Below are 14,445 nucleotides of genomic sequence, written 5' to 3'. Positions count from 1 at the left end.
GGACTAGATGGTCTTTTAAGGTCCCTTCCAATTCCTAAATATTCTGTGATTCAGAGAAGCTCAAAGAATGCCTCCATCCCAGATACTGCTGGAATAAAATAATTCCACCTTGCATATAAATTCCCAACAGCAGCGGTATGTACGTACACACAGTTTCTTAGAGAAGAATAATATAAGATTCAGCAATTCAGAGAGAAATAGCCATTTCAGAAACCATTCAACTTTTAAAAAAATATACAAAAAATGCCTTAAAAAAACTCAACATATATTTACACATACCCTGACTCTAGCAACTTGCCCAAAGAGACCCTACAGTTTGTCTACCACACATAAAAAACTTTATTTGTTTTTCTACCTGTTCTAACTGCATTGCGAGCCTGGTTGACTGTCATTTGTCCTGTCACGTGCAGAAGGACCTTGGTTTGTGGACTCGTTTGAATATGTGCTGCAGAAACGACAGCTGTGGGTACTGTGCTGGAGTTCACTGCCACACCATTCCCCTGGAGCTTCTGAGATGTTCCACTAGCAGTGGGAGGGCTGACCATAGTTACCACTCGTCCTGTTTGACCAGCAGTAGACATTGGAACTTTTGATTGTGATCCACTTGTCACTGTCCTGCCAAAATTAAAAGGAAAACAGTAAAACACAACTGAAAAATGATCTAGTTACTAAAACCCACAGCTCTTCTGTTATCTAATTTTATCATTAAATACAAGAACAGAGTAATTTTGGACTTGAAACTAGATAAACTATTTAGACACTTGTACAAAAACATACCTTGTAACTGGAGCCACGTAATTTCCAGGAAAAACACCAATCTTGCTTGTATGCATGGAAGTTCCCTTGAACCAGCCATCTTGACAGCGTTCAAACACTAAGAACATTTCTCCCTTCCGTAGTTCCAGTTCATCTTCTTTTCGAGGAGTGTAAGGGTATATAGCAATATACCTAAAAGACAGGAAAGCAGATGCAATGGACAAGCCTGAAACAACTGAAAACATCACTTGTGCTTTCTGGGTGAGAGAGTTCAGTCAGAGATGAGAAGCCACTGCAGAAAGGGTTATGTGTTATGTGTCGATCCATCATACTGTTACAATGTTAAAATAGAAATTATGGTGATATTAAGGGAAACAATGACTGTTAAGAATATCCTTCTAACTGCACTTTAATGTAATGTATAATACTTCCAATAAGATTTTTCATTTTCTTAATTAAGTTAGTGAACTTAATTAAACAGGTGTTTATCAGGTATAGATCCCAGCATACCCTGCTTATCTCTCCCTACACCTGCTTCTAGTATCTCTTACACTTTGTGACATGCCAACTTTTTTTTTTTTTTTTTAAATGAGTGGTGGGGAGCAAGAAGTTTTGGGAGTTAAAGATCGTTATCAGAACTACTTTTCACACTGCAAAATGGAATTTGTGTGCAACCGCATGTGAAAAAGAAAAGACACAATGCTAGAACTTGAAGTGTATGGGCAAGGTAGCTAGCAGTTATTCACTTGTAAAGGTTATTTCTTTTTTTACCTCCTAAGCAACACTAATGCGTATTACAGCACATCTGAAATCATAGTGAGAGTTCAGAAACATTTTGCATTTTTTCTTTTTAAGTAGTCATTCTTAGAAAAAAAAGAAAGTAAAAATAAAACTGAAGCTCCTGCAGTTGTATGCTGGAATATTCCTAGGGAAGTGTTCAAATAAGATTGTACAATTTCCTATTATCACATTAAGAAGCAATCTTGCTTTAACCACCACAATGCCCTCTCTTCTACCTCAGTTTGAATATAAGAAAAATGTTTAAACTGCCTTTATAAAAATGTTTATATAATTATGGATCTAAACCTATGGGAAATAACATTTTTTTCAAACAGAATACACCTTTTACAAGAGGTAGCCTATGAGGGTAAACGGGTAGAATATCCCCTTTTTTGAAAAAGGATCCACAATTAATTACAATGCTTGTCTTCCCACTCCCCTTGTTACACCAAGGGTAAAAAAGTGTCTTTACAAAACATTCTCTTGTCAAAACTGTCTCTTTAGCACAGTAATGACAGCATTAACTGTATGCTTATCTTACTTGCATTATATTTTTGTTCCTTGCTGTTTACCCAGGAAATGCTGCATTATCTTCAAAAATGCTTAAAGGCAATACAGATACCTCATAAAGCAAGTCTAAAATATGTTTTAAAGGCAAAATATGATACACTGGCAAATAAAGGCTTCACTGGTACATGACTTCGGGGTGATCTACAAATCCACATACTGCAGCTCTATAAGCAAACAACTGATGTGCTTTAATTGGTGTTCATTAACTTTCCTTTTAGTTAAATCATTACAAATTTCATTAATATCCTCATGTAGAGCAACCCTTTCAAGATGGAGGATGGTGATAAATGGGAACTTGATTAAATGCATTAAGCACAATAATCCATATGAAACAGTGTTAAAATGCCTGACACCAAAGAAACAGCCCAAATCGAGAACCACCTGCTATACAAGAAGGGTGCTCTTTTGGACTCGGAGAAAACCTCATGGGAAGATAAAAACAAAGACACAAAACAGAAGCAGTCCTTGATTTACTCAAACATGTCCTATTAGACGGTTCAGCCACTCCTGAATGTTATTTTTTCTTTCATTGTTCTTATTCTCGAAGTTGCACACAGAGAAGTTTCTAAGAAGAAAGATGTTGTTAGCAACAAAGATTAATATGCAAAATATTTTCACCCAGGAGGATGACGCATATTTGCTTGTATTACAAGTGTGAAGACATAATGCTAACTAGCAGCTTCCTGCCTTCATTCCAAATTGCCACCCACTAATTAACTGAACTGTTGAATCTTCAGTCAAATTTCAATTGCAACTTACACAAGCAGTCTGACAGTGACATGCTAATATAACAGTCTAAATGAACACAGCACTTCGTGTTTTGGCATAAGTTATTCCATATGAGAATAGCCTTTTCATTCCATACGTAACAGACAACATTGACTAAATTCACTCCAGAGTTTGCCAGTTGTGAGTTATCACTAACTCAAGGATTCACTCATCTTATGCATGATAAATATTTTGTATCTTTGAAGCGAGTCATTTCTATACACAGCAACAGCTGCTAATATTTACCTAAGACATAAATAACCCTCAGCATGAAGGCTGTTTGGGGATATCACCTTTATGTATGTTTTGTTGGTTTTTTCCCCTGAGTCGTATGCTTGGCTTTCTGGGAATTCTAGCAGAACATAGCCAGCTGGTGTGATATAAGTACACGTCAAGTTATTGATCTTGTTCCATTTTTCTGACCGCCGAAAAGTTTCAAGTTTTACTTACACGCTGGAACGAGTTTGTGGTCGTAAATGTGCCATTTGGTCAGTTGATCCTGATGTAGGCCTTTGTATTACACCTGCAGACTGAGGTCCAGAAGAGGCTGATGCGATGATTGCAGCAGACAAGAGAGGTGGTGGTGGAAGTGGAGGATTCATATCCTGATTTTATGAGGAAAAAAAATAGCAACAGATGATCAATATCGTTGCATGAGTTGAATCAGTTGCAAAAAAGTATAATATTTTAAGGAAACAGGGAAAAAAAAAATCCATCTGAGTTCAGTATTCCTTTACCTAGTGGTACTATATAACTGGAGAGTTAGGTTTGTCTGTATTTCTCGTTTTCCAGTTTAAAATCTTGAAGTGTTGGCAGCTAATTAAGCAAACGACAAGCAATTTCTCAGCACTGGAAAAATGAAAAGCAATGTTTCTAATTATAACATCTTTAGGATAGGACTCAACAAAAATTCAGAAGCCTTCCAGGAGGTATATTTTGCATCCTACTGCTGACTGTACTTCAAAACATGGTTGTTTTTGTAACCTGAAGCTGAAATATAATATACAATTCAGCAGCAGTGCACCCAAGCCCACCCCTTCTGGGAGAAATTTTCTTTTGATGTATGGGTTACAAAAGCAAGCACAATATGAGACCACAGTCACTGAGCTATTGTTACTGCTTTCTCCTATTCTTCTAGTTTAAAGAGTTAGCTTTTGAAATTCAGTATTATCAAGACTGGTAATCTTTAACAAACTCCCCAGTAAAAAGGCATAGTTCCTTTACAGGCAGATCATAAGGGGGGGTCCTGCCCACAGGCTTCTATGCCTGTTGAGAATCAATGGAGCAATTGTTACCTTCTGCTCTGTAAAGCCTCAGATGATTCCTTAGGATGCTGTGTAGTGACACTTCTGGGAAAAGTGTCTCACAAAAGCAGAACTTTTCCTTGTCCCCTTCCAAAAATAATTATTTGTGTTACATCACACAAAAAGAATAATAAAAAATCTACAACATTTGAAAATATAAAACTGATTTAATTTCAAACATTATCCTTGACTTAATGCAATCCTTTAATACTGAAACAGAACTCTCAACCATCCCACTTCAGGTTTAAAAACCACATAGCAAAAAAAAAAAAAAAATTAACAAAATGTCCTGAAGGACTGCCTGACTCTTCCAGTACATCAGCATATAAATGCACAGCATTACGTTATCAGTTTGGAAAATATATAACTGAAAGTCATTTTAATTCCCCTCAAGCAGCCTACTTCTAAAGGTGGGCTTTTTGTTTGTTCATTCTAAACAAAAACCTGTAAGAAAAAGTTTTAGTTCTACACCGTGTGATTATTACCTCACTGCATTCTGTGAAAGAGTTAATAAAAAGATAGTTCTCTGAACTAGTCTTACTCTGACAAGACACAGTAAAGAACCGCATGATTAAAAGCTTTCAAAGCTAAAGAAAACTGATTAACTTCTATAGTTTTTCAGTCAAAATTCTTATGCTTAGTTAGGATATAAACTGCATGGTGTATTGTGAAATATTCCTATTTTATTTAAAGCTTTTTTTCTGATCATAGATAAACAATTTTTTAAGAACAAATAGGCCTCCTGTGTCCAACACAAAGTAGATGTGACCTGCTGGAGAAACATCATTGTGAGCTTTAATACTTAGACTAGTTGAGTTATTTACAAGAACAGCAGTTGCATTTGCTTCACATTCTAGATCTCCATCCTTCCAATAACCTTATAAAAATATCTTGATAATTCATACTGAAATACCAACATTTTCTCTTTCTGTTGCTTTACAGCAGAAGCAGTGGACATTGTCTACCTCGAATTCAGCAATGCTTTTGATACTGTCTCCTATACCATCCTCACAGGTAAGCTTAGGAAGTGTGAGTTAGATGAGTGGACAGTGAGGTGGATTGAGAACTGGGTGAACTGGCAGAACTCAGAGGGTTGTGATCAGCAGTGCAGTCCAGTTGGAGGCCTGTGGCTAGCTGTGTTCCCCAGAGGTCAGTACTGGCTCCAGTCTTGTTCAATATTCATCAACGACCTGGATGAAGGGACAGAGCGTACCCTCCTCAGCACGTTTGCTGATCATACAAAACTGGGAGGTGTGGCTGATAGACCAGGAGGCTGTGCTGCCATGCAGGAAGACCTGGGCAGGCTAGAGACCTGGGCAGACAGGAACCTAATGAAGTTCAACAACGGCAAGTGTAGGCTCCTGCATCAAGGGAGGAATAAACCTATGCACCAGTACAGGTTAGGGGGTGACCTGCTGGAAAACAGCTCTGCAGAGAAGGACCTGGGACTCCTGGTGGACAAGTTAACCATGAGCCAGCAATGTGCCCTAGTGGCCAAGAATGCCAATGGTATCCTGAGGTGCATTAAGAGTGTGGTCAGGTTCTCCTCCCCCTCTATTCTGTCCTGGTGAGGCTACATCTGGAGTACTCTGTCCAGTTCAAGAAAGACATGGAACTACTGAAGACAGTCCAGCAGAGGGCTACAAAGATGATTAGGGGACTGGAGCATTTCTCTTACGCTGAAAAGCTGAGAGAGCTGGGGCTGTTTAGCTTGAAGAAGAGGAGAATGAGGAGGGACCCCATTAACGCTTATAAATAAATACCTAAAGGACAGGTGTCAAGAGCATGGGGACAGGCTCTTTCTTGTGGTGTCCTGTGACAGGACAAAGGGCAATGGGTACAAACTGCAACACAGGAAGTTCCACCTGAACACGAGGAAAATCATCTTTACTTTGAGGGTGACAGAGCACTGGAAAAGAGAGTACAGAGAGGTTGTGGAGTCTCCTTCTCTGGAGATGTTCAAAACCCACCTGGATGCGATCTTGTGCAACATGCTCTAGGTGAACCTGCTTTAGGAAGGGGGTTGGAACAGATTATCTCCAGCAGTTCCTTCCAATCCCTGTTATTCTGTGATTCTCTGATTTCCCCTTCCCAGTCAGCTTCAACAAATGTCTTAGCTGAATCCAGGCTGAATGTAAGCATTTAACTTCTAGGCAATCTGTCTACAGAACTTAAATTCAAATTTTTTTTTAGGCATCTAGATTCCTTTATACATGGTAAAACCTATAAATCCACCTTAGAGGATGATTAGCTGGAAACCTTTAAAATTAAACCCATCCATGCACAGTATCAAGATTGTCATGATTCCACACTTCCTACCTCTCTAAAGACACAAATGTTGGGTGTTGTATTTAATTCACTTGAACACACAAAATACACTGAATTTTTACCTGCAATAAAGGCACCTTCCAAGCTCTATTTTATTCTGCTTTATTCAGGTAGCGCTCCCCTCCCTGTGTCTATTACTACAGTAATGAAACCTGCACTGAGTCACAGCCCAATTAAACTCCTAAAGACTTGGCAAGTACTTAGAAATCTAAATAAACTACCTGATAGGCTTTAGAGGACTAAGGCTCCTCAGCTTACACTGCTCCAATTTTATAAAATAGATCCAAATGCTCTAGCCAAGTTTTCAAGAAGTCTTCTGGCATGGAACCATTTTTCTAGCTATTAAGAAACATATCTAATACCAGAGTACACACTAGTTTTCTGATGGTTCCCATATTCAACATTCTGTGAAAGAATACATGCAAACCTCACGTGATTTAATAAACTATGCTAATCAAAATAATTAAGACTATTCTTCTTTTAGGCAGTTGAGGGGGGGAAACTGAAAGTTTCCACAACTGCCTTTCAGACAAGTGTAGTTTCAAGCATACGAAAGAACAAGTAAGTGATAGATTTCTTTTTTTTTTGGTCACTGGAAAATGAAACATTACATAATTTGATACTTAATTTATGTAAAAACTACAAATAGTACCTATACACATGTTCTGGAAAACTCATACATATTACTATGTTTCAATATAACTATGCTGCATTCTTGTATCAGTCAACTGAAGATCAATAATCAGCTCACCCAAAGAAAAACAAAAGGCACAGCAGTGGAGAAAATATTAATTTACTGTCTTCGCTTCCACAAGGACTAGGGGGAAAAAAAAAGTATGACTTGCAAAATCCTTTGAGGGCTAAAAAAATCAAGGTTCATGTTTAACAAAGTTCCTAAACTATAAATATATGCTATCAAGAACAGGCCTCTCATACAAAACCTCATAGTTTCTTTTAGCTGCTTCCTCTTTCCAACAGCAGTTGAATTCAATTTTTACTGGTTAAAACTCCGACACAGTTCTTATTTAAACTTCCTCCTGACTGACTTATACTATTGAATCAGCTGGAACTACATGAAAGAGAGCTAAATGTCATCAGTATACTATAACGCTCAGAGCTTGTGCCTCATTAATAATAAGTCAAGCTACCTTACAAACTTTAACATAGAGGGGCAATATTTTGTGTGCGTGGGCAAGAGAACAGGACCACAAAAAAACCACTAATTTTTTAATTTTTGAAACCTTCAGCACTTAAGTGAATGTACATCATCCAAATGAAGACCACCTATTTCTGCTAGTGAAGTACAAATACCAAGACATCATTTCAAGGTCAACATATTCAATCTGCAGAAGTAGCAATATGGATATCTAGGTTAACTGCAGCCCCAAATACTTAAAACTTCTCAAGAAGGTAAGTTACCTGTTATCACTAAACTCTGTTTTTCTTCTGCTGCTTTTCAATGTAAATAACTTTGCTGTGCAGAGGCTGTTTTGTCTGTTTTTCTCATACCATGGTTCAAATCACATACTTCCTCTAAGAGTTTTTCAGCAAAATCTATGGCAACTAGGTTTCTTTCATTAAATAACTACCTCCTAAATTACAACCAAGAATTTCCTCCCAAGTAAATGAGCCTTACATAATTGTATGTGCATATTTTCACCCAACAACTATTGAACTTGACATCTGCTATTTTTATTTTATAAAGAACTTCAAATACATATTAAGCACCTACAAGGTTCAAAAGTGACAGTGGCCAAGAAAATGCCTCAATTAAGGGCAAAGCTGTGGTTTGAAGTCCCAGAGAACACCGTAAGTGATAATACCAGTCAGACACTTCAGCTGTGAGAAGTTTGTCTCAGTTCATAGCTTCTTCAATTTCAAAGAATCAAACCTCAAAACACAAAACAAGGATTAATGCTGCTGGCTGAAGAACTGGGCTAAAGAGCTGCTGCTGCAAAATAAAACTTCTAAAGAAATTACCACAGGTTTTCTGAATGAAAATTAAAATTTGCTTAAGTAATACAAGTAACAGATAGTGTATATGGTCACTAGACAAAATTTTGGCTGCATACTTGTGAATTACTTACTTCACACAACATTTGGTACCAAAGAGCATCTACAAAATATTATTAAGACAAAATGAAATTAATACAACTAATAGTTTTTGAACCACCATATTATTTTCCAAAATGACAATGTAACAAACTAACATTTGATCCTATACATGTACACAGATAAAAGACTCAAAGGCTCCCTTGGGCTAGGAATTAATCTCAACTGTTTCAGAGAAACTTGCTACCCAACAAGACAGCTCAAAATATCTCCTCGTAACACACACAAAAAAAGCCATCTTTCTTACAGAAGATAAGACGCTAGCTTTACTCTACTTCTAGATTCAGACAGATAAATGTAGCAAAGATGCATAAATTCAGGATTACTGTAAAGGAATATATCCTCTTCCTCACTGATGGGGAATCATGCTCATCCTCTCTGATTTCTTCTTTCTCCCTTAATGTGAGTTTGGCAGGAAGTAAAAGAAGCTGAATAAATAGCTTGCTGCGAAAGAACAATCAGTTACTTTAAATAGTGTTAGAAACACCAAAACAATTGACTGGAAGAAGATCCAACTAATCTTCATGCTAAAGAGAAACTCTCCTTGTTCCAATCTAACTCCATTGTCATTTGCTTAGTATTCAGAAATGAAGAAAAAGCTAAAGGGAGAAGCTCAGAGAAATGCAGGATTTTATACTTACAAAAGCAGGAGGACTCAAGCCAGTAACTTCTCACATATTAAATCATAGAATCACAATTGTTCTGTAGCTTAAAATTAACGCCAGGGAAGGTATTTCCAGAAGGGAAACATCTAGAGAGACAAGAAAAGCACTTTCTCTCTTGATCTGTCAGAAGCATTTTGCACATTTCTAAAATTAAAATAAGAGTTTATGAAGCAAGAGGAAAGTGGATGTAAAAAACTTCACAGCCTGTGACTACGAACTGCATCATCATCTAATATCATCTATAGTAAAAGAACACAGGAATGACCTGACTGTGGCCTGAGCTGCCAGCTTGTATTTTAGTCACGCTGAAAACAAGTAAAGAAGAAACGGAACACTATGCACAGAAGGTTACTGACTTTTAAAGAGGGTGGCAAGGGATAATTCAGATTCTCAATGAGAATTATGTGCCTAATTGCAAACATAACCAGGAACATGGTTATCACAAAGAGAAAGTAGCTCTTCAGGATACAGGACGATCATGTGGCAGGAGCTGCATGCTCCATGCTGCACTTAGCACTATAATTTAATTCCTGTGGGTACCAATGGTGAGATCGCATTTGAACAAGCTTATGAAACTAAAGCACCCGAGGTGGTTGAATGACTTTGCTCCAGCACCAAAATAAAGTATTTTTCCATGTTGGCATCAAAGAAAGAACTACTGACACTTAATAACAAACAAAAGTGTTTGTTACTGAGAGGAGGAAAAAAAAAGAAGCAACTTCTGATAGACTTTTTGAAACTGTGCTTTGAATCCTGCCTACCCCATCCTCTCCAAAACATGAGTACCTCAGCCACAAATCAGATCAATTACTCAACATTTGCAGCATAAATATTAGGTAGACTTGTACTCTAACAGCACAAATGAAACGCAAACTGATTTTGCTTGCCTAGGACTCACAGCTATTTTCTGAAGGATGAAAGAATTACAAGGATTACATGTATTAGTATATAAGCAGCTGTTTCCAGTGTTAGATGCAAAAAAAAAAAACCAACGTAGGGTCCTTCCTGGTGGACATCAAGTTGAACATGAGCCAACAATGTGCTCTGGTGTCAAAGAGGGGTAATGGTATCCTGAGCTTCATTAGGAGGTGTCTTGCCAGCAGATCAAGGGGGGCAATCCTTCCCCTTTAGTCAGCACTGATAAGGCCAAACTGGGTGTACTGTGTCCAGTTTCGGGCTTTCCAGTACAAGAGAGACACAGACATACTGGAGAGTCCAGCAAAGAGCCACTAAGATAATTAAGAGACTGGAGCATCTCTCCTATGAGGAAAGGCTGAGAGAGCTGGAACTGTTCAGCCTAGAGAAGGCTCAGGGGGATTTCATCAATGTACACAAGTACCTGTAGAGAGGGTACAAAGGTGATGAAGCCATGCTCTTTTCAGTGGTGCCCAGTGAAAAAAACCTGAAATACAGGAGGTTCAGTCTGAATATTTAGGAAACAGCTTTTCACTGTGAGGGTGACTGAGCACTGGCACAGGTTGCTCAGAAAGGCTGCGGAGTCTGCATCCTTGGAGATATTTAAAAGCTATCTGGACACTGTCCAGGGTAACTGGCTCTACGAGGTTAGACTAGATGACCTCCAAAGGTCCCTTCCACCATCACCTGCTCTTTGACACTAAAATTTAAATATAAATATAAGGAGAGTATGAATTGGTTCCAGATTAGAGTACATTTAAGAGCAGGACTGCACAGATGATCCACAGATTGAAGGAGTTGTTAACAATAACAAGACACACCATTGCTACAGCGCAACCTGCGTAAGGCAGAGCAAAACCACACTGTCTGTATAATTATCAGTAATAAGTTCATCTGTCTGAAGAACAAAGAATGTGAAATACATTTACTTGGATGAGAGCAATTAAAACATCACTAATGATGATGAAAATTCGTGGGATCATGGTGGATATGTAGCTGAACATAAGTTTTGTGCTACACTCAGGCCAAAGGAATGGATGCAAATTCTCAAGATATAAATACAAGACTAACAGGATAAAATTATACGGGTCATACTATCAATATTTTCATCAGTGAAAAAGACCACATAGGAAGGTACCCAGTTCTGGAATGTGCTTACAATGTGCTTACCATGCCAGAAGGAAGTACTGGAGATAATTCAGAAAATAACAGCATCATAATTTTTAGGATTGAAAAACATGAGTCCCAACGCAAGCTGTCAAAATGCAACCTCTCAGCTGCAACCAAGCCACACCTAAGCATTTACTTAAACAACAAAAAGTTGGTAACAGAAGACAGACAATTCTGCCTTCGATTTCACTGACAAGCGTGTAAAACCATGCAGTTGCTGAAAGTTGAAACAAACCCAGAAACATTTAGCAGCACATTTTACTTGCTTTAAAGACTGCAAGAGTAATTAGACACCTAAACAAGATCAAGCCTTGGGATTTTTTGTTTGGGCTGTTTGGTTTCGTTTGGTTTTTTTTAAATTAAGTAGAGATTTATTATTCAGCCATGCCTGCTCACCCCAAAGGTTAGGGGCATAATTTTTGGACTTGAAACAAGTATTAAATTTCAGGAATTTCTATTATCAAAATAAAGGTTCATTAAATTCACTTGAAGATCTCTAAAAATTGATATCCACAGTCTTTACTGCAGTTAAGGGCAGGCTCCAATAAGTGCGGCATGATATAGGACATTCCAGAGCTTCTCCACCACAAGCATACCAAAATAGAGAATTTCAGTAGGTTTTGGAATGAAATCCTGCACTTTCTGAAGACAATGTCATTTTCTTCGTCCAAATGAAACAGCATTGTGTTGTATCCCTTCCTCTAAAAGGTGGCCATTTGTAACAGTTTTTCATATTGGTCTCTGTTCTTCATCTGCCACAGGCACACACAACTAAATCTATCTTACTGAATTAGGAGAAAGCAGAGCTTTGAAATTGATTTCAGAGAATCTTGGTAATACTGAGTTAAGTCAGAAATATCTGGCAGCTGTGGTCTCGAGTTGTTGGTTTTTTGTAATATCTTGCTTGTTTTCCCTAACCTTCCCCCCAGTACAATCTCTTCCCTACTCATGCTGAAAACAAACACTGTTCTGGAAGGAAGTCGACTTCTGTACAGACTACAGACTCTGTAGTGTTTACTACAGAGAAATGACAGAGGAAGGATGGAGAAATGGATATGCATCACAGGATGCAAACATTACTGTATCAATAATGCTTTTGCTATAGTTCAATTTACATGCTTTTCTATCACATAGACAATCATCATAAAATCATAATTTCAAATTCATGTAGCAGAACTCAAGAAAGAAAAAAAAGTACTGTACAGTAAAGACAAATGGGAAGGCTGAGTTTTCTTAAATGGTACTTACACCAAGAGCAGCTTCATAGGTAACTTCTGATGGGAAGGTAAACGAAGTCCCTGCTGTGACTGGGCTGCTAGGGGGTGGAGTCACAATTAGCCCGGTAGTACCAATATGAACCTGCCAAAGGAATAAACCAACAAACCAGCAGGGTCAGTTCTGAGTAGTTTAATAAGAGCTGGGTTTGACATAGCTGTAAGCTTCATGGTCAGAATCACCAGTACTCTACTGTCTGTAACTTTAGACTAGACCTGATCTTTTGTTACACATGCAAACAGTATTGGATCACACTGCTTGCTTTTTTTTTCCCTTGACATTTCAGAAAGTTTGGAGATAATGAACTAGCAATACAAAACACTTTAACCAATGTCAGTTTTCCTTTTTTCCATAAAGGGCTGTCAGATCCCAAAGAAGTGCAAATAAAACATATTTTGCTAACTCATGTAAGATCACACCAACACTTCATGAACTACTGTAGCTTGTAACTAAAAGCTTAAAAGAAACCGGAGATTAACAAATAAATAAAGCCAGATAAATATTACTACTTATCACAATCAAATTATTATGGTACATTTCTGGAATTCATGAAATTTTCAAATTGAATTTACCTTTTACTTTAATGCGTTTTGTTACATCTAACATTATATTAAATTTTAGGAAAAAAACCAGTAACTTAAATAACTCCAGTTTCTAGTTTTCACAGTTTAATAAAACTCTTTGTGGCACTTCAGAAATTAACAACTGTGGAAAAAAAAGTAGCTTACAAGAACAAATATATTTGCTATCATTGTATAAGATGCGTTGTAAAACGTTTTCCTTAAATGCTCTCATGTTGGAAGATAAACTTTGCGAAAGCATATATAAATCTTAATTACATATAATTAATAATTTGAAGTCATCTGACAAGTTTAGAAGCCTATATACTTATTCTTTTAAAACACGCACACGATTTGTATTTTATTTCATTTAAATTACCTGAGAAGGGGCACTACAGGAAAGTCCTGTCAGCTCACTTATGCGGGCTGCTGCAGTTGGGTTGCTGGAGCTGATGAGGACAGGAGGACTAATTTCCATTGAGTGGCGATTCTGAGAAGACTGTGAAGACTTGTTTGACATAGTGAGGGAGGTAAAAGAGTGCCGTTTTTTGGTGTTTTTCTTAGTATCGGTGTGCTTTTGGGTTGAATTGTTGTGGGCTGCCCCAGAGGTACCTTCTCCAGAGTCAACAGCAGAACCTGAGGGCTTATCCAATTCTATCAGTTGTTTGGCTGCTGTGTTAAACTACAAAAGATAGTAACACATTAGTATTCTTTTACTTATAAAAATCACCAATTATAACAAAAATATCTATTTTTCCTTTTATTCATAATATAATAGAATTTAAACCATACAACTTAAAACAGTTAAATACTGACCTACTCTACAAATCAGTCACTACAGCACGACAAGTCTTTCAGCACAAACTCGACACATGTACTGTTTGGCTGGTGTGGACTACCCATCAGAGGTAAAATGTCAATCAAGACCATTACGGCCTAGCCCAGCCACAGATTAATTCAGCAGTATTCACTGCCTGTGTTATCTAGAAGTCAGACTAAAGCACAGTGGTCACCTCTGAACTTATAATATAAAAATCTGTATTACAAAACTTCTTGCCTTTTTTGGTTTGTTTCTGACTATGACATAAACCCACACCTTTACACGTGGGCTCTTGAAGACAGTCCTCTTAGTTTCCCTTGGTGCACTTATCTTTAAAACTGCCAGTAGTAAAAAATAGGCTTCCTAAATGCAGATTTAAGAACAAAGTAGAACAGACTGAAGATCCAGCTGTATCAGTGTAC

The 14,445-nt window shown here is 37.7% G+C and overlaps 1 protein-coding gene across 1 annotated transcript; it reads right to left on the bottom strand.

The window, feature by feature from the left end:
• Positions 1-355: 355 nt before the first annotated feature.
• Positions 356-13,885, bottom strand: SH3RF1 (SH3 domain containing ring finger 1; the record flags this gene model as incomplete). The annotated part of the gene is made up of 4 exons (XM_010184426.1): positions 356-615; positions 778-948; positions 3,325-3,479; positions 13,583-13,885. Coding segments are annotated over 4 exons (889 nt in total), but the record flags the coding sequence as incomplete, so codon positions are not given.
• Positions 13,886-14,445: the final 560 nt, after the last annotated feature.

Source organism: Mesitornis unicolor, unplaced genomic scaffold (genome assembly GCF_000695765.1).
Source record: "Mesitornis unicolor isolate BGI_N332 unplaced genomic scaffold, ASM69576v1 scaffold44445, whole genome shotgun sequence".
In the NCBI taxonomy this organism is placed as follows: Eukaryota; Metazoa; Chordata; class Aves; order Mesitornithiformes; family Mesitornithidae; genus Mesitornis; species Mesitornis unicolor.
This window is presented reverse-complemented; position numbering and strand designations above follow the sequence as displayed.